Source organism: Musca autumnalis, unplaced genomic scaffold (genome assembly GCF_047663935.1).
Source record: "Musca autumnalis isolate F117 unplaced genomic scaffold, ASM4766393v1 scaffold_3, whole genome shotgun sequence".
NCBI lineage: Eukaryota > Metazoa > Arthropoda > Insecta > Diptera > Muscidae > Musca > Musca autumnalis.
In genome coordinates this window covers 192,408,257-192,432,559 of record NW_027411866.1, presented here as the reverse complement: position 1 = coordinate 192,432,559, position 24,303 = coordinate 192,408,257, and the positions used below count along the sequence as shown (strand labels likewise).

At 33.8% G+C, this 24,303-nt stretch overlaps 2 protein-coding genes across 2 annotated transcripts; one reads left to right on the top strand and one right to left on the bottom strand.

Annotated features, from left to right (window-relative positions):
* Nucleotides 1-208: 208 nt before the first annotated feature.
* LOC141396854 (uncharacterized) lies at nucleotides 209-2,669 on the bottom strand. The gene is made up of 3 exons (XM_073972529.1): nucleotides 2,378-2,669; nucleotides 2,095-2,178; nucleotides 209-2,033 (listed from the first exon to the last, which is right to left on the bottom strand). The coding sequence occupies exons 1-3, from the start codon at nucleotides 2,381-2,383 to the stop codon at nucleotides 1,044-1,046; spliced, it is 1,080 nt and encodes a 359-aa protein (XP_073828630.1). The 5' UTR covers nucleotides 2,384-2,669; the 3' UTR covers nucleotides 209-1,043.
* Nucleotides 2,670-6,472: 3,803 nt separating this feature from the next.
* Nucleotides 6,473-23,151, top strand: LOC141398628 (RNA-binding protein Ro60). The gene is made up of 6 exons (XM_073976093.1): nucleotides 6,473-7,266; nucleotides 7,328-7,563; nucleotides 10,884-11,904; nucleotides 11,974-12,161; nucleotides 12,250-12,428; nucleotides 22,465-23,151. The coding sequence occupies exons 2-6, from the start codon at nucleotides 7,357-7,359 to the stop codon at nucleotides 22,604-22,606; spliced, it is 1,737 nt and encodes a 578-aa protein (XP_073832194.1). The 5' UTR covers nucleotides 6,473-7,266; nucleotides 7,328-7,356; the 3' UTR covers nucleotides 22,607-23,151.
* The last annotated feature ends 1,152 nt before the right edge of the window (nucleotides 23,152-24,303 follow it).

Below are 24,303 nucleotides of genomic sequence, written 5' to 3'. Positions count from 1 at the left end.
AACTTAACTCTTCATTCATTTTTTGCGTTTTTTATAAAATGCTCAAAAAATGGATTGTAAACAAACCCACTTGTTGCTTTTATTTTGAAGTTTTAGGAATTCAAGAAAAACAAGGGTTCTATAGATTTTTTTCATTTAAATCTACCTCTTTACTTATACCATGGAGTCAATATAAAAATTCCGAAAATTAAATAAAACTCTATTCAAATGAGTGGCAAAGTTTTTTTTTTTCTTATTTAAAATAAAATATGCATGGGTCACTTCATTTAAGAACTGATTTGTTTATTGATTTTTTTGTACAATTAAATTAAAGGGGAATTCATATACAATACATACACTTGTATTTCATAAATTGTACAATTTTTTAAAATAAATAATAATAGTCAAATTAAGATGTTTGATATATGGTCAAATTAATAAAATACAATTCAATCAAATTATTCTTTCTATATGTAGGTCGGTCGTTTTATAGAAATTTAATGTGAATGTTATTAAAATTGATTTTAAAATACAAAAATTGTGCCCTATTCAGTTTAGAGTTGTCAAAATATCTATTTTGCAGTTTCAATTTTCAATATTCACTTTCAGTACGTAATTGGTTAATATTTAAAGTTATTAAAAAAGTCGGGGTCAAGAATTGGTTTCAATATCGTCAAGGAAATAATTAAAAGTCAGGTATGTAAGCAGGACCCTATTCCACAAGGCAAGTTTCAAGTCGCTCTTAACGTTTATATGTAAAAGGAAACGTAATTTTATAGCCAGGTTCCCGGCAACTTTTAGATTTTTAACAAATATTCTTAAAGGATCAATATCACTGGATATGTCTATGTGTGAAAATTTATAAAAATAAAAAATACAAATGTCCATATCTTCACAAAATGTAATACTGACTTTTCTTAAAAAATAAATCCATTTAAAATTAAATTATACGAAATTTCATCTTTGTAATCATATACATTGCTAAGTTTTGAATCTATGTGGAATTGCGTAAAAAATTAAAGTAAAAAGAAACTGATTCCGCCTGATCAACAGGTTTTTATGAATCACTGTCCAATAAATAAATCATAGTTTTCTTTATAAATCTTATGTATGCTTTTTAAATGTCTTGTTATGGCACCTCGCCTAGCATATTTTTTAGAACATATCTTGCACACATATGGATATAATTCCAAATGTATATTTAGATGACTTTTCAAGATATAAAAAGAAGACAACGATTTTTGACAAAATTGACATTGGTAATACCAAGAGCATTTTTTAGTTCCATGAAGATCATCTCGTGGTATTTTAATCCAGAAGTTATTTTCATAGGAATTATAGACTTGGCTTAACCACTGGGGGCTTACTTTGGTAAACTCAACATTAACATTGATATTTCCAATATCAGTGGGTACATTGGAAAATTTAATGTGTATATGTTTAAAATTAGTGTGTGTTACTTCTTTTTCAACACATTCATTATCGGTTGCAACTTGTTGTCTACTTCGATTTAATGTTTCATAGCCAGAGGATGCATCATTAGATACCGATGATAGTGATGATGATTTAGTGCTACTACTGCTAGAAGATGATGAGGTTCCATGGCTATGTGAAGATACAATAGATCTTATGGAAGCACGGTATGATGATGGCGAAGATGCAGATGCTGAATAACACACTGATGACGAAGAACACGATGTTGATGAATCAGAACAGCATGAAGATGACTTGGAAGATGTCGAAGAATCAGAAGAAGATTTTCTGGAATAGTAAGACGTAGTCGAACTACCAGAATCTCTTCTACTGCGTTTGTAGGTGCAAGTTGTGCGCTTTGCAATACCTCGAGTGACTATCACATTTCTGGTTATACTATTAACTCGCTGTGTTCGACTTTGTGTTTGTCTCAATGCATAGCCACTTACTGTTGATGTATAATGGAATGTGGCTCCATTAGAGTTATTATTGTAGTTTTTGTCAAAGCAATGTTCATTTTTTCCTCTCGAGCTTTTACGAAGATTATAGGATGAGTGGAGAGGTGGAGCCCGTTGGGAGTTCTTAATAAGGAAAAGGGTATTGGTAACTAAGCAGGACAATAACAAAATGAAATACACTTACCTTTTGCTCTTGTTGTTTGTGTGGACGGTTGTTGGCTGCACTTGTTGTTGAATGCAACAATTTCAAGTATTGGGAACGTAAAATCTACAATGTTAGAATGAAAACACAATATGTAACAAATATTTGCATTCTTAAGGCATATACAAGGAACAAATTTCCTTTAGAGGCACGTGTCGGAAATAGTCGGAATCAGAATAGAAAGGACTACCTATGGTGCAAATATGGTCTTCCTACCTTAGGTGCCTCTAAAGGAAATTTAAGCCCCCCATATACAACAACTTACCCTCATTTTGTTGTTTATTTACCAAAAAATGCATTCCCATGTTCATTCATAAACGAGTCATTGAGACAACAAAATTAAACACGCACCGATCTGAACCAATATACGTGCACACAAATTAATACTAATTTTATTATATGAATTAAACGTTTAGCTTAATTTATAAACTTGAAAAAATGCAATGAAAATCTCATAAACACGATACATATTTTAGAAAAACATTAATTTCGAAAGTAAACTTCACAAATGAATGGAAGGAAAATTGCAACTCAACGCGCCAATAACGGTTCATTACTATTAACAGAGTTGCCATTATTTCGATAACTTCAAAGAGGTAGAGATTGAGGCGACCAAAAGTATTCGAACGGCGTTCATAGATGTAAGGTACCTAGGCTATGTTCACATCAAAAGAGCCATTTACATCAGAAAATACTTAAGGTAGAAACACAATGAAGCACGCCGCTTTTTCACGCTCAGTTTCATGTATAGATTAAAGGCAAAGTACTACCTAATTCAAATGAATTAGGCAGCATTTGAATTAGGTAGTACTTGGCCTTTAATCTTTTACATGAAACTGAGCGTGAAAAAAGCGGAGAATTTCATTCTGTTTACACTTTAAAGGCCGAAGCTCGAATCAATCTTTGCTTGCTTTGATCGTTTTTTGGTCTGTTCCTTTACTTTTGAAAATAGTAAAACCGGCAAAAGTAGTGAAAGTTTCAAACTACTCCCATATGAATTGTATGGTGTCTAAAGTAAAGGAACGCTTTTCGAGTAAAAAGTGGCAAAACCTGAAGATTCTTGCACGTAAAGGAACAGGGCTTTTATAAGCCCAACATTAAAGTCCCTGTCTACACTAATGCTTGGTTTACATTTACGAAATCCACTCGATTTCAACTGTCAATTCCTTTGCGTATACGTCAAATGAAAACTCATCCGAAATCCATTGAATTTCATTTGTCGTTTAGGCAATGGAATTGACAGTTGAAATCTAGTGGATTTCGTAAATGAAAACCAAGTATAATGCTTTATTTACATTTACGAAATCCACTCGAGTTCAACTGTCAATTTCTTTGAAAAACTCATCTGAAATCAATTGGATTTCATTTGACGTTTAAGCAATGAATTTGACAGTTGAAATCTAGTGGATTTCGTAAATATAAACGTAGCATAGTCCCGGTCATTAAAAAATTTCATGAAATTAGGTGATCTTAAATCGAAATCCCCACTACAGCAATTTTATGATTTCACTCTTCTATGGACGTCGATCTAGAGACGCATAATTTCATATCAAAATTTCAGTGAAATTACTGTAGTGTGGCTCGGGACATAAGACTAATTGCACTGAAATGTTGACATGAAAGTAAAAGAAAATGTAAAATAAAACTATCTGATTGTTTCATACGAATATTTAATTTAATTAATCTTCTTCTTCTTTATTTGCGGATCCGTTATTCGGATATAAGCGATTATACAATACTATATGTATTACAAATTAATATATTTTAATGTTTTGTGTTATGAAATTATTGACAGCTCTCGATTCTTCGCAGCATGCATTAGATTCGTTTCTCTTATGTTACACGCTAAAACTTTCATACGAAACTTTCCCATTATTTTGGCGTTCTTAGGTCGAGTTCCCCATTACAGTAATTTCATAAAATTACTTTTGTATGGAACTCGATCTATGAACGCCAAAATAATGGGAAAGTTTCGTATGAAAGTTTTAGCATGTAACATAAGAGTTTCATCCCAGTATCCTGTCCATTCTTGGATGTTCCTTAACCAGTACGTCTCACTTCTGCCTCTTGTTCTGTGTCCTTCTATATTACATTTAATAATGGCTTGTATAAATTTATATTTATGGTTCCTCATCAGGTGCCCCAGGTATGCGATTTTCCTTGATTTTGCGGTGCGTAAAAGTTGTCTATCGAGGTTCATTCGTCTTAGAATTTCTTTCCACATTTCAAATGCTTCAATTTTTTTCTCATCTGCACTTTTTATGGATTTCATTTGACGTTTAACCTATGGATTTGACAGTTGGAATCGAGTAGATTTCGTAAATGTAAACCAAGCATAACATCAAAAATGTGTTACAGAATCCCACTACCGATTGCCTTCTGCTTCGTTTCTGACATAATAAAAATAAAAGAATAAATAAGACCGAGAACATTTCGAACTGTGTTGTTCTTTTCTTTTTTATTCTTTTATCAGAAGCAAGCAAGGCAAGCAGGTGAGGCAGCTTATGTACCTAGGCCTTAATAGGTCATTTAGATATGACTTCATTAGCCGGATTTAGTGCATTATCAGGTTTTATTTGCTAAATCCAGTCAAAATCTACCAGATTTCCCATACAAAAATAAATCCTCGTATTGGGTGGATTTATTTTAAGTCCGGCATAAATCCTCGTATACAACTTTGTTTTTGGCAACATGTTGGTAGAAAATACAAAAAGATGCAAGCGGGGACAAGAAACAAGGTAGATGCATCGGTGAATTGCCATTACAAAAATAATTTAAAATGTCAAAATTTGTAAACGATACGAAAAAAATAAATTTGATTTGATATACAAATTTGATTTGATACCAAGACAAATATTTGCAATGTTTAAACGATAAAATAAATATTTATTTGCTCATTAGACAGCATTAGTATCATAATAAACTAACATTACAATATTAAACAATAAATTTGTAATTTGCCGTATGTTTTTGAGACGAGTTAAATTTACAACAACTTCTTCTGACGTTTCAAATTCGATCGGATGGGCTGATGCATCTACCTTGGTAATTGTGCTATGAACAAAAATCAGCTGATTGAAATTTAAATCCTCGAAAAGGGTATATCTAAATGCAATGAGATTTGTACTGTATTTATTAAATCCAGATGAGGATTTATGGCTAGTCTAAATAAGCTGTAACATTCCTTTATAACTTGAAATTTGGAAAGCGAAGAAAGCAAGCAACGAGCTGCTTCAATTTCGGCATTTAGGTGCCAAATACATATGTTCCGTTCTGAGTCGAGTCACTCGTTGAAAACAACAACCACATTAAAAATGTGTAAAGGCCTAGGTACATAAGCTGCTTTGCCAGAATGCCTTGCTTCCTGCTTCATTTTTGACATTATAAAAATTAAAGAAACAAATAATTTGCCTTTGCAATGAATTGTATTTCATGTTTTATTGGGCTTTTGTTTTTAAAATACAAAAAACACACACATACAAACAATAACGTTCTGTCAAAGTTAAATTTTTTCAACTTACTGCTAAACCTAAATAACGACGGGACGTACACAAATATTTCACCAACCTACCAAAACAACGCTCTCTGAGCCTCCATATTACCCAAATACGTTGAGTCCCCAATCACATTTAAAACACAAAATCCGCGACCGAAACTTGCTTAAATGTTTTCATTCGTAAAACAAATAATTTTCCTTTGCAATGAATTGCATTTCATGTTTTGTTGGGCTTTTGTTTTTAACATACAAAAAAACACACACATACAAACAATAACGTTCTGTCAAAGTTAAACTTTTCCAACTTACAAAAAGTATACGCTAGACGTATTTCGGTAGTGCATCCTAACTGCGCGCTCTCTTGTAAAATTCATAACTCTTATGTTACGCGAAACTTTCATACGAAACTTTCCCATTATTTTGGCATTCTTAGGTCGAGTTCCCCATTATAGTAATTTCATAAAATTACTTTTGTATGGAACTCGATCTATGAACGCCAAAATAATGGGAAAGTTTCGTATGAAAGTTTTAGCGTGTAACATAAGAGTAAGTGAATTCATAGAAAAAGATGTACTCCAACGGCAAATGTACTGTACACTTATAGTGATTCAACTGCATCCGCGGATGCAAACTTTTTGCTAAGGTGTACTCCAATGACAAATATACCGTACACTTGTAGTGATTCAACTGCATCCGCGGATGCAAACTTTTTGCTGGGTGGTTTTGTGGTGGTTCTTGTACTTGCTATTGCGTCCAATTTCCTATCCAATAAGAACATTTTGGCAACCCTAAAGTACACTACCGTTGCCAACACTGGTTAATTCATCGTTTTCCAATACTACTCCTTATGTCGATTAATCGATTATTTCCCAACATCCGATAGCCATCTTATGAATCCCTAGTGTAAACAGAAAAAACAGTAATTTTCACTTCTTCCACAAACAAAACGGGAACGCAGAAAAGACTGACAATTGAAGCCGTAATTAGATCAGTTAATGGTGTTTGGTGTGTTCCAATTAGTTTCATTTGCGGGTTTGTTGGAAGTATTCTTCTCAAAGAAGAGTAACGTTGGAAAAAAATCGGTCGGTACAAACGAAAGGAAGGAACCAAACTTCTCTTTCATTGTGTTAGTGCATGTTGAAGCAGGCAAGCAAAAAATATATAAAGGAATTTAATTTCTGAGGGAAGGAAAAAGAATCGCACGCCTTCTATGTTGAACATTCTTCCGGTGACGAATTTTCAGCAAGTTTTTTTGTGGAGAAGTTATTAGAAAACACAACAACAATACATTAGCAAATTGAAACGCAATTGTTGAAATTGTTGTTTTGTGTGTCGCAACAAACATCAGTCGTCTTCGAGTTAAACAACAAACAAGGCGCGCCCCATTTCTGAATTTGAAAGTACAAAATAGAACGAAGAAGATACTGACCGACAACCAATTGATAGTCCGCTCCCTGTTTTCGCTAGAGTTTCAGTGCGAAGTGTTTTTTTTTTAGTTGAATCATTTGATTTTGTCTTCTGCTGGAATTTGTTTAGTATTTTTGTGTGTGTGTTAATTTGCCATTTCCTCCATTCATTCATTTTGTTTGGTTTACGATTTGGTTACTTTACTAAAAAGAAGTGCTAAGATTAAAGAAGCACATTTAATACACAATTTAGTAAGTATTTTGAAATAATTCAACAAGCAAATATTATAGTAAATTGTTGCGTCTTTTGCAGATTTCATTTCGTTCCGTATTTTTGCTAAAATGACCGAAATGGATGCTAAAATGAAATTAAAGCGTTACTGCTATTTGGGAGGCTTCCAACCGGTATATGTCTATTTGAGAGAATCATTGTCGGTGGACAAATATTGGCCTTTGGTCGCAGAATTGGTCAAGAATTTGGATGATAGCGTCATGTTACCATTCCTCAGAGACATCTTAAACGATAACACACTTGTGCGGCGTGATGAGGTAAGTTAGAAGATATGTTAAGTTTGCCAATTTTTCTTTAACTCTCCACTATGGAATGCATTTGAATTAATAGTGTCCTAATAACTTGTAATACATACATATGTATATTGTGCTAGAATTTTAGGTTAGGTCAGATCAGATAAGTGATTACTACTAGGATTGCAATCATCGGAATAATGGGGTTTATTCTAATCCAAAATTGTTTCTCCGCCGTTCCAATTAAAATTAGAAAGTGAGAAATTCCTTCAGAATAACCCCCAATATGTCTTGTGGGGCCTAAAAAGAGACAATAAAAAGCAAAGAAAAAAAGGGAACAAGTCTAGTTAGGGCCGGTTCTCGGATCTTGATGATTTATACAGACAACCTTTGTGGCCCTGCGTATAACGATATACATTTTGTCTTCCACAAGTCCATACTTCCCGGAATATGGACTTGTGGAAGACAAAATTCCCATATTTTACATCCGACCAAGGTTTTTAAGTGACCAGCCTTCGGCCGGGGATTGAAGACTTCTATGGAAAGGAGCAAATCTCGGGGATGGGAACAAAATTTTCTTTTAAATTGTAAATTTTTTCTAAGTTGCCAGCCTTAACGCAATTGAATTTTCGGTACTTCAGAGGCCCACCCAGCAAAATGTTCGATGACAGATCATGAGTTGAATCATAGGTGCAAGTGACTTGTCATAGGTGCAAATTTAGGTGAATCATCGATGAAATTTACAAGGGAGTGACACCTGATTTCACCTGTTCATTGTCATGGCATTTTGCACCAGTTCATTGTCATGACATTTTGCACCAGTTCATTGTCACGGCATTTTGCACCAGTTCATTGTCACGGCATTTTGCACCAGTTCATTGTCATGACATTTTGCACCAGTTCATTGTCATGGCATTTTGCACCAGTTCATTGTCACGGCATCTTGCACCAGTTCATTGTCATAGCATCTTGCACCGGTTCATTGTCATGGCTTCTTGCACCAGTTCATTGTCATGGCTTCTTGCACCAGTTCATCGTCATGGCTTCTTGCACCAATGCTTTGGATCCGGATTTTTGCCAATCAGAAATAAAATTCGCAATACAATTATGTAATTTGTTGAATTAATAAGAATACAATGCGCAGATGATTTGTATCGCCAGATGTTATTTTTCTTTATTTTGTATGTAATTTTCAAAATTATATATTATATTAATCTGCAATATCATATTTATCTCTTCCGATGGCTGCAAGATACTTCTTTCAACTTGGGGGTTCCGTTTTTCCAATATTCGATAAATTATGTGTCAATCTCTGAACCAAGCTCATCGTTTGGGAAATCTAGTATAAATTTGAATTCTGTTATTTTATTTCAAAAGAAAAAGCTTATCCTGTAATAGTTACCACGTTATGGTCTCTTTTATAGTTATTTTACCGATCTCCTACTTTGCTTCTCTCACTTTGCATGCCATGCTTGTGATATCGTGATCTTTCCATTGGAGTTTTGTTCCCTCGGGTCGCATAACGTCAAATGGCTCGTATTCATATGCCGGTGGCATCTTTATCCATCCTGTTAACATGGCCCAACCAACCCAATAATTGCAGCTCGATATGTTTTACTATATCGGTGTTGGTCGGCTGGGGAAGCTCGTGGTTTATAGACCGGGTCTTTTTCATACTTCTTTTTAATATCCACAAAACGAAACAGGTTTCCAAACACAAAATATATTTTTCTTTTGTTTTATATCAATTTACATTGTATTTTTAATTAAAATATATAAATTTTGCCACTATCGACCACTTTCATCTGACTTTTATTTTCATTTTAACAATTACTTTTGCAAGTACACAATTATTCGGGTATATGAGTATTTGATAATTTATTGTGCGGTTACTTATCAATTTATTTGAACTCATGATAATATTGTGACAAAGATCGGATCTTTCACGACTTCAATTGCACTCATGAAAATTCGATGAAAAAAACCGGATCTTTCATGACTTCGATTGCACTCATGAAAATTCGATGAAAAAGGTCGGACCTTTCACGACTTCAATTGCACTCATGAAAATTCGATGAAAAAGATGGGATCTTTCACGACTCCTTTCGCACTCATGCAAAAGAACCAGTGAAATCATGATTTCACTTGGAATCACTTCCATTTAATTTTGCTGGGCATATCTTTTGATGACGATGCTGTTGAATAAACATTTAAACTTTGAACATGGTGTTCGTCTCCATGCCGTCTTGATCTTGAAATCTACGTAGAAGCTGGGTTGGCAGCCGCTGGCCGAAACACTATTTTCAATACCACGGATTGTTCCGCGTCAATCCGATACTGTTTTCTGTCGTGCGGGCTGACGTTCTTCAGCTACAATAAACGTGCTTATAGAGGTTATATTTTGTAACATGAAGATCCTTCTTGACATTCTTGTGTGGGGAAATTCTATCCATGTTATGGTGATTAGAATGACTTACTATAACATTCATATTCATATCTATTATAGCGCTAGGGAGGAGGCATCCTTTGCTTGGTTTCAGTTGCCCATTCTCCAGACTTCAGCGAGAATTTTGATGATATACTTAACTCCAGGCTCATACATCTGTTTTGGCATTACCATGGAGATTCCATCAGGGCCCAATGTTTTGAATGATTTAACGTTCCTCATGGCATTTGTTACATCAGCCATTCTAATTTTTTTGTTGTTCCTCCGCCGGTGTAAAGTCTTCGAAAGTGGCTGAGGTCCTATCTTCTTTCTTCCCAGGGTTCGAGAGCGACTTAGCCGTTGCGCAATCCACTTATTCCGGCTCCAATATGTTCACCGACAAACCTGGCGAACTGTGACATTCTCCGCTAATTTTGGCAGGGGCGTCCTCTTTGCCGAGGCGCAAAAACCACAACTCATGATTATCATTAAAGTCCCCCATTCCAGTCGGTTATGACCTTCCAAAAGCGGGTCAATGGTGGGCCTATAACATACTTTCAAAAAATCCTCAGTTCGAATTGTTTGCACAAGACCAACGTGGCTACATATCCGTTGCAAAATGTTTGCATTTCTAGACCGTGAGTATCGCCATATATGTCTGTAGCTGCCAGAGCCTTATAACACCTCTAGATGCCTGATAAATAAATTGACATTCAGAACAGCAAGGATCAAAGAATCCATTCCGGAGGGGTGTCCTGTACACTCTCAAATTCATAAATCTGCTTCCCAATCTCATACCGATGAATTGGTTCGGTGTTTTGTTAGACATTAGATTGCTTAGACAACCTTTTGTTGTTATAATATATTATTATTATTATAATAAAAGATTATGAAATTACTAACTTATGTCTTATTACAGGCCATTTTCGTATATGCCTCATATTTGGCAGCTGATATTGACATCAAATGGAAAACAGCTTTGCGCATAGCTTTTCCAGCCCTTATACGTACCGATGATGATCTGTTCTTGTTTTGTAAATATGCTCTACACATTGCAAAGTTACAAAATCATAAAGGATTTTCAAGAACTGCTCGCAAAGCCATTACATCGTGGTATGAAATGCGTTCACCCGAAGCTATACGTACAATGTGGATGGCTCATCGTGGATTACATGGATTTACACACAAAGCATTGATCAAATTGTGTCATATTAACGACGATACCATTGGATCACCTGATGTTGCAACATTATTCTTTAAAACATGTACTGAGCTAATAAATGAATCTGAAAAAGAAGCAGATGCAGCCAAAACAAATGGTGAAACACCCAAAGAGCCAGAAAAGCAAGAAAACCCACCAGCATCAACCGGAACTGATTCGAATGCAAATGAGACAAAAGCAAATGATTTAAATGCGCAACAAAATTCAGCTCCCAAAGCTGCAGCAGCACCTGTCTCAGCTTCGGAATTAAGTATGGCCGTTTCAAAATTACGTATTACCAAAAAGAATCATGATGCTTTGAAAATTATACGAAAATATAAGCTGCCCTATCATCAAGTTCCTGGCCACTTTTTGAGTTACGCTCCCATTATGACCCAGCTGCTGCCAAGCATGCCATATCTACAAGTTTTAAAGTGTTGGCGTCGTATGGCAAAAAATAAACATTTTGAAAATCAACGCATTTTCAAGTTGTGTAAGTCGCGCTTGGAAAACAAAGAATTGGCCCGCAAGACCAACATCCATCCGGTACAGATTCTAATAAATATGCACGATATTGGTATAGTTAGTGGTGATCTAACTAAACTACCCAATAAAAAGGTGGAGTCATATAAAATGCAATATTTGGATCAATTGTATCGTGATTCTTTCCAATGGCAAGCAGGTTCCGGCAAGCTGCGTATGCACATCACATTGAATTTACAAAGCAATTACAAGAAAAGTAAGTAGTTACTGGCATAAATGTATAAACTATATGCTCACAATTACATGTGGATTTCTTCCTCTTTAGAATTCTTAAAGAATCATCGCAAATTGACCTACTATGATGCCTGTTTGGCCCTTGCCTTTGGCTATTCCAAACGTGAAGCTTTGGTGGATGTTTTCCATTGGTATGAGGATAAAATGAAATTGAAAAAGATTGTTTATGAAAAGGACTACACAACTCATTTGGGTTTTACTGCATACGATGTGGTTGAGGTTGGTTTTCCTAATTATTTGGTTATGTTTTTGTGTTTTTTGTTTCTAAATAAACTTGTTTTCTTTTTCATATTTATTTTTTTTTTAGAATCAAAAGAACAATCAACGTTTAGTCACCCCTATTTTGAATGCTCTATCAAGCCAACAAGTTTATGATGTGTTTTTGTGTATTGTTCCAACGGCTGGCCGTGGCAATCCCAATAAAAATTCTGAATTTTTATGCAAATTTTTGGATAAATATCGTCAAACGAAAAATTCCAAAGCAAAGTGAGTACCGAACGTATTTTTTATTATAAATAACGACGAATTTTTGATTAGGGTGTTTTAAAGAATTTTTTGTGAAAGGAAATGAGGGAATAATGAAATGGTTAGATTGGCGATCATGTTTTGTCTGTGATCATTTCTTTAATATTGCTGCAGTAAATTGATGAATCCAACCACAAAGTGTCATATTTTACCAGTTACAATATCATGTTAGTTATTTATTTCGTTAAGGCTTTTCGTGTAGTTGAATTGTGGTCATGTTGAATTGAGTTTGTAGAATATTTAATACAATTCGGTTTTATTTGGCTATATCTGGATATCTCGTCTCATTAGCACATTACACATCTGGAAGCGCACATTTTCCAAAAAGCACAATACCTACGTGTGCTATAGAGAAGGGACTTCAACGGTAAATTTAACAATGCAAAGATGACATGAACGAACACAAGCTAAAATTTCTATATCAATTAACAGATTATTTTTGAGTAGTGGACGCTGCAAAAATAAAGACGAATTTAGGGATGTGCTGATTATCAGGGCAGTAATAGATCAATACACCCAGACCTCACTTTGCGTTGTTATCGAAGTTGCGTCGTTGCTTTGTTAATACTTACACTCCGGTTCATCTGAATAGAACCAACCAATATTTGCCTACAAATACCGTTATATCTGACGATAGGAAAGGAATTGTAAGTTATATTTTTGTGGACATGTAGAGTATATAGTAGCCGATATTTTCAATACCTAACATGTTACACATATGCGTTATAATGGTAGTTTTTACTCGCTTTATGGAAAAATTTTAAAATATTAGCATATTTTAATGGTTCACCAGGATAGAACCACCCTGAGAATTTACAGAAATCCTTTATCAGCTGTGGTAAACTTTAACAAAAAACTATTTATAATTATAAATAAAGGCCGTGAGTGTTGATCGCCAACAAATATTGTGCAAAACATTTGTATTAGAGTCTTGGAATTTGATAAAAATCGATGATAGAGCTCCAAAAAATATTCGTATGAAGAAATCGGTAGAAATAACTTATAAAGTCAAAATTTTATAATGAATTATTTATTATTTGTAGGTAAGTTAAGCTTAATCTCATATTTGTTGTGTTCAAATTTAAAAACAACAAGTTTAAAGTGGTTGTAGTTAAAATTGATTACTTTTGGGGATGCTGCCATCCTAGAAGACTAGTTTCGTCCAACGCCACTTGGACTCATCAGTTCTCTTAGTTCTTTGTATTGAAACAAAGAACCCTTCCCCAATTTAATAGTTTTTAACCTAAGCGTACTCAGGACAGTTTCACATTCGACCATGTGTTGAGTTGTTTACAGTGACTTGAAAAATCACTTAGCAAAAAAAAAAAAAAAAGAAAAAAAAATGGAATTTACTTGTGAACATTTTCGTCCGATAATTTTTCACAATTTCTGACGTGAATAATCACGGCAAGAGTGCATCGATCAAATTAAATCTTTGTATGTCGATAAAGGGCCATCCTATAGTACTATGAAAAACGGGTTTAATGAATTCAATCGTGACCGACACTCGCCAAAACACGATGTTCATGAGGGTCGTCGAAAAACGGCTGTTGTGCTAGAAAAAAATTAAGCCGTGCGTGAACGGATCGTCATGTTATATACCGTGACATAGAGGTATCCTTGGGCAGAATAGGGTGTCTCCGCAATTTTATGAGTTTATTGATTTTAGTGTTTTAAATGCTGAAACATTGCAGAGTCTTTTTTTTATGTGCGATTTCTCTGACATGTATAATCCAATGATGTTAATTTTCAATTGTCTATTTTGTATCGCAACTTGAGTCAGATTATTAGCATTTTTCCTGTGCGTAGATGTCGTAATGTTTTCTCTCGCAAAGATGATTGGTTTGATTCGCCAAACATTAAGTATTGGTTGTCATTGCGTGATCTTGCTTGGCGAGCCTATTTGGAAAATCCATCTACTGATAACTGGAGAACCTTCTGTAGGCATAGAAATAAAGCTAAGAGGGTGGTACGTCAAATGAAGGCTAAAGTGCAGTCCAGCATGTTTAAGGGGACAGATGGGATAGAGTTGTGGTCGGTTTTAAATCAGTATGGTTTGGGTAAAAATAATGAAGTTATTGATGAGAATGTAAATGTTTTAAATAACATGTTTTCCTCTGCACAAGCTCCAGCTTCAGTTAATAGTTTTGCTTTTGAGGAAGGTGATTTTGGATTTCGCTCAATAACTTGTAATGAGTTGATTGAGGCGTTCTCTGCCATTAAAGCTAAGGCTGTGGGTTCCGATGGTTTCACTCTTAAATTTCTTCGTCTTGTTTTTCCGTACATTGCTGTTCATGTTTTGCACTTAGTTAATAGCATATTTTTGACTTCGTCTTTTCCGTCTTTATGGAAAATTGGTAAGATAATACCAATGAAAAAAAATGGTGCTGCAGGTGGATATAGGCCTATTTCAATAATGCCCATATTATCAAAAATGGTTGAGCGACTCATTAAGTTGCAGATTATGGAGCATGCTCCCATATCGGGCCAACTTCATGATTGTCAAATGGGATTTCGACGTAATCGTAGTTCTACGTCCTTGTTACTAGGCTTAACTGATACGGTTAGGAAAGCAATTAGTGATGGTGATTGTTGTGTTTTGCTGTCACTTGATGTTGTAAAAGCTTTTGATCGTCTGGATCATACTTTGCTCGTTAAAAAACTTAATTCATTATATGGATTTTCTCCTAGTGCTTGTGGTCTGATGTCTTCTTATTTGTGTTCAAGATTTCAGTATGTCTCGGTTAATGGTTGTAGTTCCAGTTTGTTGCCTGTATTAAGTGGTGTCCCCCAAGGTTCAGTCTTGGGTCCATTATTGTTTATATTGTACACGAATGATCTTTTTGATAGTCTTGCTTCAGTTAATTGCAGACCATATGTTTTTGCTGATGACATTCAGATATTATTTAAATGTAGTTCTGGCCTTTTGGATGTTTTACAAGCAGTTATAGATCATGGAACTTCTATATTAAATCATTGGATGGAATATAATAAGTTATCTATCAGTGAAACTAAAACAAAAGCTATTAAATTTGGAGCAACGTCTAATATGTCCGTTCATGTTCGAATTAATAATATTGACATTGAGTTTGTTGACCATTTTAAGTGTTTGGGTGTTTGGATAGACAAAGATCTAAGTTTTGTTATGCAGGTTAACTCTGTTGTTTCTAAAGTCAATTTCCTTTTGAGGAAATTATATAGTGTTGAATTTTCTTTTTCCATGGAGATTAGGAAAAAGCTAGCGCATTCTTTGATAATGCCTATGATATTGTATTGTATTGAAGTCTATTCGGGGGCGTTGGGTGGTGTTTTTAAGAATATTGAATTGGTATTTAATCGTGTCATCCGTTATGTATATTCGCTCAATGTTCGTGAGCATGTGACTGCTTATGTTTGCGATTTTGTTGGTTGTCCATTTCAAGATTTTGTAATTGGGCGAAGTATTTTGCATTTTTATAAGGTTTTTAGACATCAATTCCCCTCATTTTTATTGCAGTATTTTACATTCTCTAGGTCGTTTAGGAACCCTCAACTAAAAATTCCTAAGCTGACACCAACTTTGGAGCATGCATTTTCTGTTAGGGTAGCTAGAAGATTTAATTCATTGCCACTTGATTTTAGACGCTTTCGTCTGTCACCTAATACTTATCGTCGAAAGCTCTTTGCATATTTTTTAGCAAATTTTTTAGCAAATTTAACGTAATTTTACTTTATACCTAATATACTTTATTTTTATAATTCTCTATTTAATTGCGTAGCTGTGATTCTGCCATTGGCAGATATTTGAGTAGGCATAATTCAATTAAATTATATTTTAAATTATATTTTACTTACTTTTACCATACATGTATTAAATATATTTTACTTAATTTTTTACATTGTAATTTTTTATATGATTTACCTTAATGTTCGTTGAATTTTGAGTAGTAATTTACGCTAATGCACTTTTAATTTTAAACTTTTAATTTTTTGTATTTTTCGTGTTTAATATCCACGATATTATATTTAGTATATATTCTGTTGATATGAGCTATTTCTGCTCGAATTTTCGAGTAGTTGTTTTAGTCGGAAGGCAGATGTTGTTTTGGTCTTGTCTATTTAACTGCTAATTTCATTAATTGCAAGTTGTCAGTTAGTGGAATATAGATGTGTTATTAGTCATGGCCTATCGTGGATATTAATCTACATATATCCCTATTTTTGATAATAAGAAAATTGTATGCTATATTTTGTTTCATTGTTTATTGTAGATTGTAATTTCTTATATGTGGTCTTCGGACTTTGAAATTACCAAGTATAATTAAATAAATAAATAAAAAAATAAACAATAAAAGCGTTTTGTCAACATACGGTTGTGGAAAGTGTATCAAATATAATATCATATAATATTAGGAGAATTAGAATAATGTTGTATTATTTTAAATTTGAACGTCTTTTTGGATAAAGAAAATTGTTTTAGCGAATGTGGGAGGGCATTAAAGGCACGGGAAACTCGCACCTGGAACGATTTGTCCATATAACCCATAGTATTTGGAATATCGAGCTGGTAGATTCTTGTTGAAGGACCAAAATGGAATAGATCCAACATGAAAGTTGGATTCTGTTCCCTTACAACATCATAAATCAACATCAGAGACCTACAATCAATAAACTTCCAGAAAGAGCAGCCCAGGAAAATCTTTACCTTGGCACTGACGTGATCAAATCTTTGCGACTTTTGCAGAATTCTCCAATGAGTGTCGCACAGAATTAAAGTCTAGACCGGGGCAGCATATATGAAAACAGAGCAACCGACGGCCTTATGTGTCGCTATCAATTCCTCTTAATGCCAGCTAATGCTTTCAAGACTTTGATCCTGGTTTTCACCCCGAGGTTGATGTAGGTGTCGTGCGAAAAAAGTGAATAAGATTGTCGGAGACTACCCCAAGGATCCATGGATTATGAACAGTGGGGATACGTCTGTCATCAACGAAAATATCAAGCTGTGGACACTGGACAAGGACACTGTAGGAGATAACCCTAAAAACGCGCTTCCGGAAGAAATTCGTATTGGTGTCTAAGCAGCTGGAAATTTTAGAACTAACGCCGAAGTTGACACCGGATGAAATTATGGTGCAGTCATCTGCGTACGGCACCACCGAAATATCTGGTAGATTAACATGTATCAACATTAGGGTGGTTTTATCTCAAAAATATTGCGGCACCCCGCTACAATATTTCACTCTGTGGGATTTTAAGATTGCCAAAGTTTGAGCACAATTAAAAGATGTTAACACGTGCCACTGTACCTCAAAGTTTCCATAGTAATTTGTATGGGGTCAAAGACGAATTTTCACGAAATTGCTCTAAAGGCCGCAATTATTGTGCATTCGGTGAGCAAATTTTATCAGTCGCCAAAAAATCCGATATTGATTCTTTAAAACCACCCTAATCAACATGTTTAATAAAATGGGGAACAGTACTCCGTCTTGCGGTACTTGGATTTTTTACCTCGAAGGTTTGACTGTCATTTATGTAATTGCGAATTCAACGTCTGAGATCATTAGGAAGAGTGGTATTCATGATGTCAGGTCTGCAATAGGGATTCTTGAATCTTTGCTAAAGGGGTGAAAGCAGGGAGATCTGACTGTAGGATGGGTTGGCAACCGCTGTCCGATCAATCAGGTATATGGGGCCCCCTGCCACGAAGTCGCTTATTCACCTGAAAAAACGTAATCTTAATACTGGCTACCTAGAACTCATAGCGTGACAGGCTTATAACATGTTAGGCATATAACCCGGAATTAATTTATTGATTGGTGGGATGTAGGTATATCGTCGGTGTCATGCTTAAGTGTTCCATACGCCATTTTTGATATTTTGAGATAAAGGTACCTTACAAGGTTTTGAGCCATGCTCTTTATGATTTTTTGGTCAGTTTTTCTCTATCTCCTAGAGTTTCTGTGATATTATGATGTCAATATGTTACATATCCGCCACCAAAATTTGTATTTTTGTTCCATATCCATAAAGCCTGGCGTATGGAACAAAACTACTTTGAACCATGTCGTTTGGCGTATAAAACAAAAAGGGACAAAAACGAATTGTTCCGCACCAAAAATGATGGAGTTTGGAACAAAAAAATTGCCCAATTTTGTCAGTTTATGAATAATGTGACGTATGGACCAAATTGTTTTAAAGGACTAGGTTTAAAAACTGAAGAATAATAGTTTTTAAATCTACATATTTTTGAAATTTGTACTGTTATATGAAACTAATTTTTTTTTGTCTAATTTCAACTCCTACGTCTAACACAATACATGTAAGATAAATTGAATTTCATACAATGAAACAATGAATGTAAATACAATTTTTTCGAACGGATTTATTGCCTTGTTAACATGATCACTTAATGTGAAACTTAAAGTTTAAACCTCCAAATTGGTTGATTTTTCTTTAATGGGTAAACCACAGTCATGCAGACCAAAAAAGGAATTCCTGATTTTTTTCCAAGAAAACTACGAATCTTTCTTAGGATATCCCCTTAAATAAATGTAAAGAAAGTAAAAAAGTATCAGTCGGCTTTGCCCTCAGCCTGTGTGGATTGAAATACAATTTTTCCCAAAAAAAACTTTTCAAAATTTTGGGCGTATGAACCGACAAAAGTATGGATAGGATTAAAAATTTGCGGGGATATCGATAGATAGAGCTTTTTTATTGCACTAGCCTACGAAAAACATAATATCGCTGTAAACAGGGCCACTAGGAAAACCTTCGGTAAAAATGTCCAAAGGATCCTAGAACAGACCCTTAACCACACAAAAATGTTGAATATTTGTGTGGGTGGTACCAAAAGGATTGGACAAATAGGGTCCAAATTTGAACATAAACTAAGTTTCGACATTATTTAGAGATCCAAAGTATGGACCAAATCGGTTGCTACGTCTATGAGAAATCGCGCGTACCATTTTAGCGAATATTTTCGAACTTTTGTGCGGGAGGTACCAGAAGGGTACCTTAGAATTTCATCTGATATTTGAAGAAATATTACAATATCTAAAGTGTGGACGAACGCAGTATTCGGTTCGAGCTCTCCAGCCACTACATATAGAGCCATAGGGTTTATTTACAACTTTCGGGCTGTTTTCTCAAGAAGTATGGACTTGTCCCTGAAAAACGTTTGTGTGGGAGGTACCGGATGGAGTGGACAAATATAGTCCATATTCGAACCTGATCTATACCTGGTAGATATATTAGGATGTGTAAAGTATGGACCAAATCGGTCACTCCCATCAAGAGTTATCGTGCGCACAATTTTTCCGAACATTTTTGAACTTTTGTGGGGGAGGTACCTGAAGGAGTGGACCGATATGGCTTATCTTCGAACTTAAATTAAGTTTTCAGAAAATATTACGAAGGCCACATTTTGGACCGAATCGGCAGATCCGTTCGAGAGTTATCTTGCGCTCCAACCACTACACAAGGTGTCATAGGGGCGTTTTGCACCTTTCAGGCTATTTTCTCAGAACTTGATAACTACTTGGTCCAGAATGGTTCGACATTGATTTTAAATTAGATTAAAACTATTAACAAGTTAATACGAAAAGCGTATATGTCTTTATAACAAATAAAATTAAATAATGCATTACTGAACTTCAATGCATTTGGTGCGGAAACTTTTTTCGCGATAGAGAAAAAATGACACCGTATTTTACAGTAGTTTTTCATGCTCTACACGGCTATGCGGTGGTATTTTTGATATTTGCAAAAAAGTTATAACCCTAGTGTATATACCATCTTTAGCATAAATACTGAGGGTATACAAATTGTATCTTATGTATTTTTTTCTCATGCAACTACAACTGAATTTCAGGTTCACAGTAGCACTTCACGTAAGGTAGGTGGAACACAATTGACAAAAAGTTGGTTTGGTAAAATGTGACATTACGTGTTCCATGTGAATCAAACTGCCGAAACACGAAAAAAAGAACCCATGGAACAAATCAGCATCTTTTTGTTATTTGCTAAAATTGGCCATAACTTCTAGACTATAACAGATATCTGACTAAAATCAACTTCTAATATATTCTCTGAGTTCAGTTAATTAGAATTGTACTCTTAAAGTATTGGATTTTTGTACCACTTTTAGACTGTATAGACTCAAACATTAACTTGAGTTTTTCTCGAATCAGGCAAATGGCGTATGGAATACTTAAGCATGACACCGACGATATCGCACCTGTTCAACAAAAGGGTAGTAACTCAAAATTTTGATTTTTTCACTTTTTATCAAAAAACGATACATCATGATCAACTCTACCTACTGTAAAAAACTCGTATTGTTTTGTCTACTTTTCCTTCGAAAAATACTGTTAAGTAACTCTTCATGTTGGAGACTACTATGTATCAAGAAAAGAGTCGTATTTCTAGTTGCACCCACGTATAAAGGCATTTACATCGCCATTTTTTCAACAAAAGAGTAGTATTTCGAATTGTTCCCTCTTAGTGTTGTTAATCGCCGCTCATTTTTTCAGTTAAACGGGCATAAGTCGAAATAATTCTCTGCTAAAATCAAGAACTTTTTCAACAAAATGGTAGTAACTCGAAAATTGGTTAGAAATATAATTAAATACTTAACGAAATAAAACTAAATATAATGCTGCAGTATAGTGAACCATATATCCTTACGATGGCATAGTTTTTTCGTATAATATACCTTTAATATTAACATATATAGTTTTTTGTCTCTACTGAAAACTTCGAAATTTCGAGTTGCTACCCTTTTGATGAACAGGTGCGATATGTTAAACACTTGTACCTCGGCAGTGCCACACTTGACTGCTACCACCCTACATTCAGTTGTTGGATAAGAATTCTATTATCTTCAGATTTTCGACGTCCATTGTAAGATGGTACTTTTACGAAGATGCACTTGATCGGTTCAGTCTGTCGGGTACCATCTCCAATACTTTTTAAGTGTAGTTTAAAGGCCGTTTAAAGATGGTTTTGAAATATATACCGTAGACCGAAAGTTCTATAAACGTTAAGGCCACGAACTAAAATCACTGGTGACCACGACAATTCTCAACAGAAGTACGCGTTTTGTTCGTGTCGTAATATTTGTTACAAAGTCAGATCAAGTTCGATGATGATCTTGATTGGTGCTCTCCCCTAAGTCCAATTCGTGGAAAGATTTTATTTTATTTTTGCAACATGTATACCTTGTAGCGCTTGTGGGAAATAGGGTATTGTTCCAGTAGCTGGTGTTAAATGTGTCATTTTATATAGATAGTAGCCGAATATCGATCGGTAGTGGAATTATTTAGGTCACATTTAAATGCAAAGATCGACTGTAGCACCTCAATACAGTTTAGGATGGCCTGATTACAAGTTTTTTTTTCTTGAGGAAAAAAAAAAAAACAAACCAAAGACACTTAAAATTCCTACACCTTACAGCCACAATGTTTTTTTTTTTTTTTATAAATTAGGAGACTGCTATTATATTCGCTTCGTCTTTCTTGTCGTACTGGTATAAACTAAGGGTATATTTCTGTTAGCAAATCCGTCTGATACTTTCCTACTCGTATTACGTTTCTATATACAAAGTTCATAGTGGGTAGAATTAGTTATTCCTTGCAAAAAATAGTTCCACTTTAAGTTTAACTGTTAGAATCGTAATCCTCTTGTTATGGTCTAAGTAGTTTTGTTAGCTTATATGTATTCAAATAACACACCAAATATTATCTAATATCTAACAACAACTAATTTCTGACACAGTTTATTTAATTTGCCCTAATAGGGCTAATTATTCCGACTGTAAATATTTGAATATACATTATTTGTTGTAATTTAAATTCATTCTTTTTTTAATAAATTTATCATTGAAAATGCACAACCCATATGAAATACACGAATAAATTATATAAAATGTGTAAATAAATTACGCATAATTCTAAACTAAGAAAATTAAATCGAAAAACTATTTAAAACTATTCTTGTTCCCAAAACATTCTTTAAGGTTTATAATATTGGATTTACTGAGATTCAAACCATCCATGTCATATTCTGAGACACGTAATGAAAACATTTTGGAAATTTGTGGTTTAGATGAGCACACACCAGAGCTAATACACAATTTTGCAACCCATCGTTTCGAGTAAGCCGATGCCGCAGACCGAGGAGTATTAAAATATAAAGGTATTTAAAACGATAAAATCGAATATTTAAATGTAAGAGTCTCGGTATACATTCTTTAACGAACAATATTATTCTTATATATATTAAAAATATATATCATATGCTCTTTTATTCTTAACAATATTGAAGATTAAATATTGTTTCAACGTATAGAAGAGAAAGTAACAATGATAACGAGAAAAAAGCTTAACTGAGTTTATTGAAAGAATTAAAATAAACAAGAATTTAATTTTTCTCTTTAATGAATTAGAATTAATTTAAGTTTTTTTATGGACGATTTTATGTTTATCTTTTAAGAATTCATTACATATTTATTTTTAACACCACACATCTACACCGCATATAACTACTACTCAATACTGAAATAAGTACCTTTTTTGTTTTCTATTAAAGAATCTCTCGAATTTCCTGTGTTATTTTCCACATTGCAAACATTTCGAATTAAATGTTTTATGTTGTTGAAAAATAAAAAAAAAAAAAATAATAAATTGAATATTAAAAATCAAAATCATATTCTATATATTTATTTAAACCATATGGATGCTAAAGAAACTTTGCCTTAAGATAAAAATACGTACAGTACCGAAACAAACAAAAAAACGAACATATTAAACAAAATTTCGAAACTGAAGAAATAAAAAGAGACATAACTAAATTACCGATATAACCAGAACACCGCCAATAAACTGAATCCTGCAAAATAAAACGAAATATGCAAATTCTAAATATTGTTTTTTGTTTAAAAGCCATTTTTGAATATATCTTAAAGACAATTGATTCATTATATTTTGAAATATTAATGACAGTATAACCAAACGAAAGAATATGTACTTTAATTTTGTTCTAAACAAAATAAAAGTTAATACACGTTTCTAAAACACACCCACTCATAAAAATATTCATACCTACATTACATACCCTTATGTTAAGTAAAAGTTAAACTAGTTAAACTAAATTATAAATAAACCAAATCTTCCACATATACAATATCTGCATACAAATATTTGATCTGGTCTGGATTTATGACAGCAAACAATTTTCTAGAATTTTTTTTACAGAAAATTTGGAATAGATATAATTGAGTTTTATTTTTAATCTTGAAGATTCAACTATGACGTCGTATATTACAGTAAGATTTTTTTCTTACAAAATATTTGGAATAGAGAAAAAATGAGTTTTATTTTTTTAATGCTAAAAATTAAATTATGAAGTCGTATATCATGGTAATTGGCATCGTAGTTAAAATTATCTTTAAATAGAAAAAGGGGTGATATCATCATTATCAATAATATTTTGTAATAATTAGGCATAAGGTTATTTAGTGAAGGTTTTAATATATTCCAGTTATTCTTTTTATAGTTTCATATAAAAATTAAATTTTAATTTTGCTTAATTTTTTTCTTAATTGTTTTTCCATGGCCTCACTTTTATGAGGCTATTATTTAATAAACAGTTTTTGATGATATGCCTCCAAATATTGGCAACGTATCAAACAATAACAGATGAATTAAACAAACAAGCATTCATCAACCGAATAGAACGAACAAACTCAAAACACACATTTTCAACAATAACAAAATTCAAAACTGCCTATCTAATGAAAATCATAGAATAAAACAAAAACAAATCTTGAAACTACACAAAATTAAAATTTTAACAA

Bases quoted from the DNA above. Each gene is read 5' to 3' on its own strand.
- LOC141396854 (XM_073972529.1), bottom strand. The intron at 2,034-2,094 runs GTAAGTGTATTT...TTCCTTATTAAG, and splicing joins ACAAACAACAAGAGCAAAAG to AACTCCCAACGGGCTCCACC.
- LOC141398628 (XM_073976093.1), top strand. From the start codon at position 7,357: ATGACCGAAATGGATGCTAAAATGAAATTAAAGCGTTACTGCTATTTG. The intron at 7,564-10,883 runs GTAAGTTAGAAG...GTCTTATTACAG, and splicing joins CACTTGTGCGGCGTGATGAG to GCCATTTTCGTATATGCCTC. The intron at 12,162-12,249 runs GTTGGTTTTCCT...TTTTTTTTTTAG, and splicing joins CTGCATACGATGTGGTTGAG to AATCAAAAGAACAATCAACG.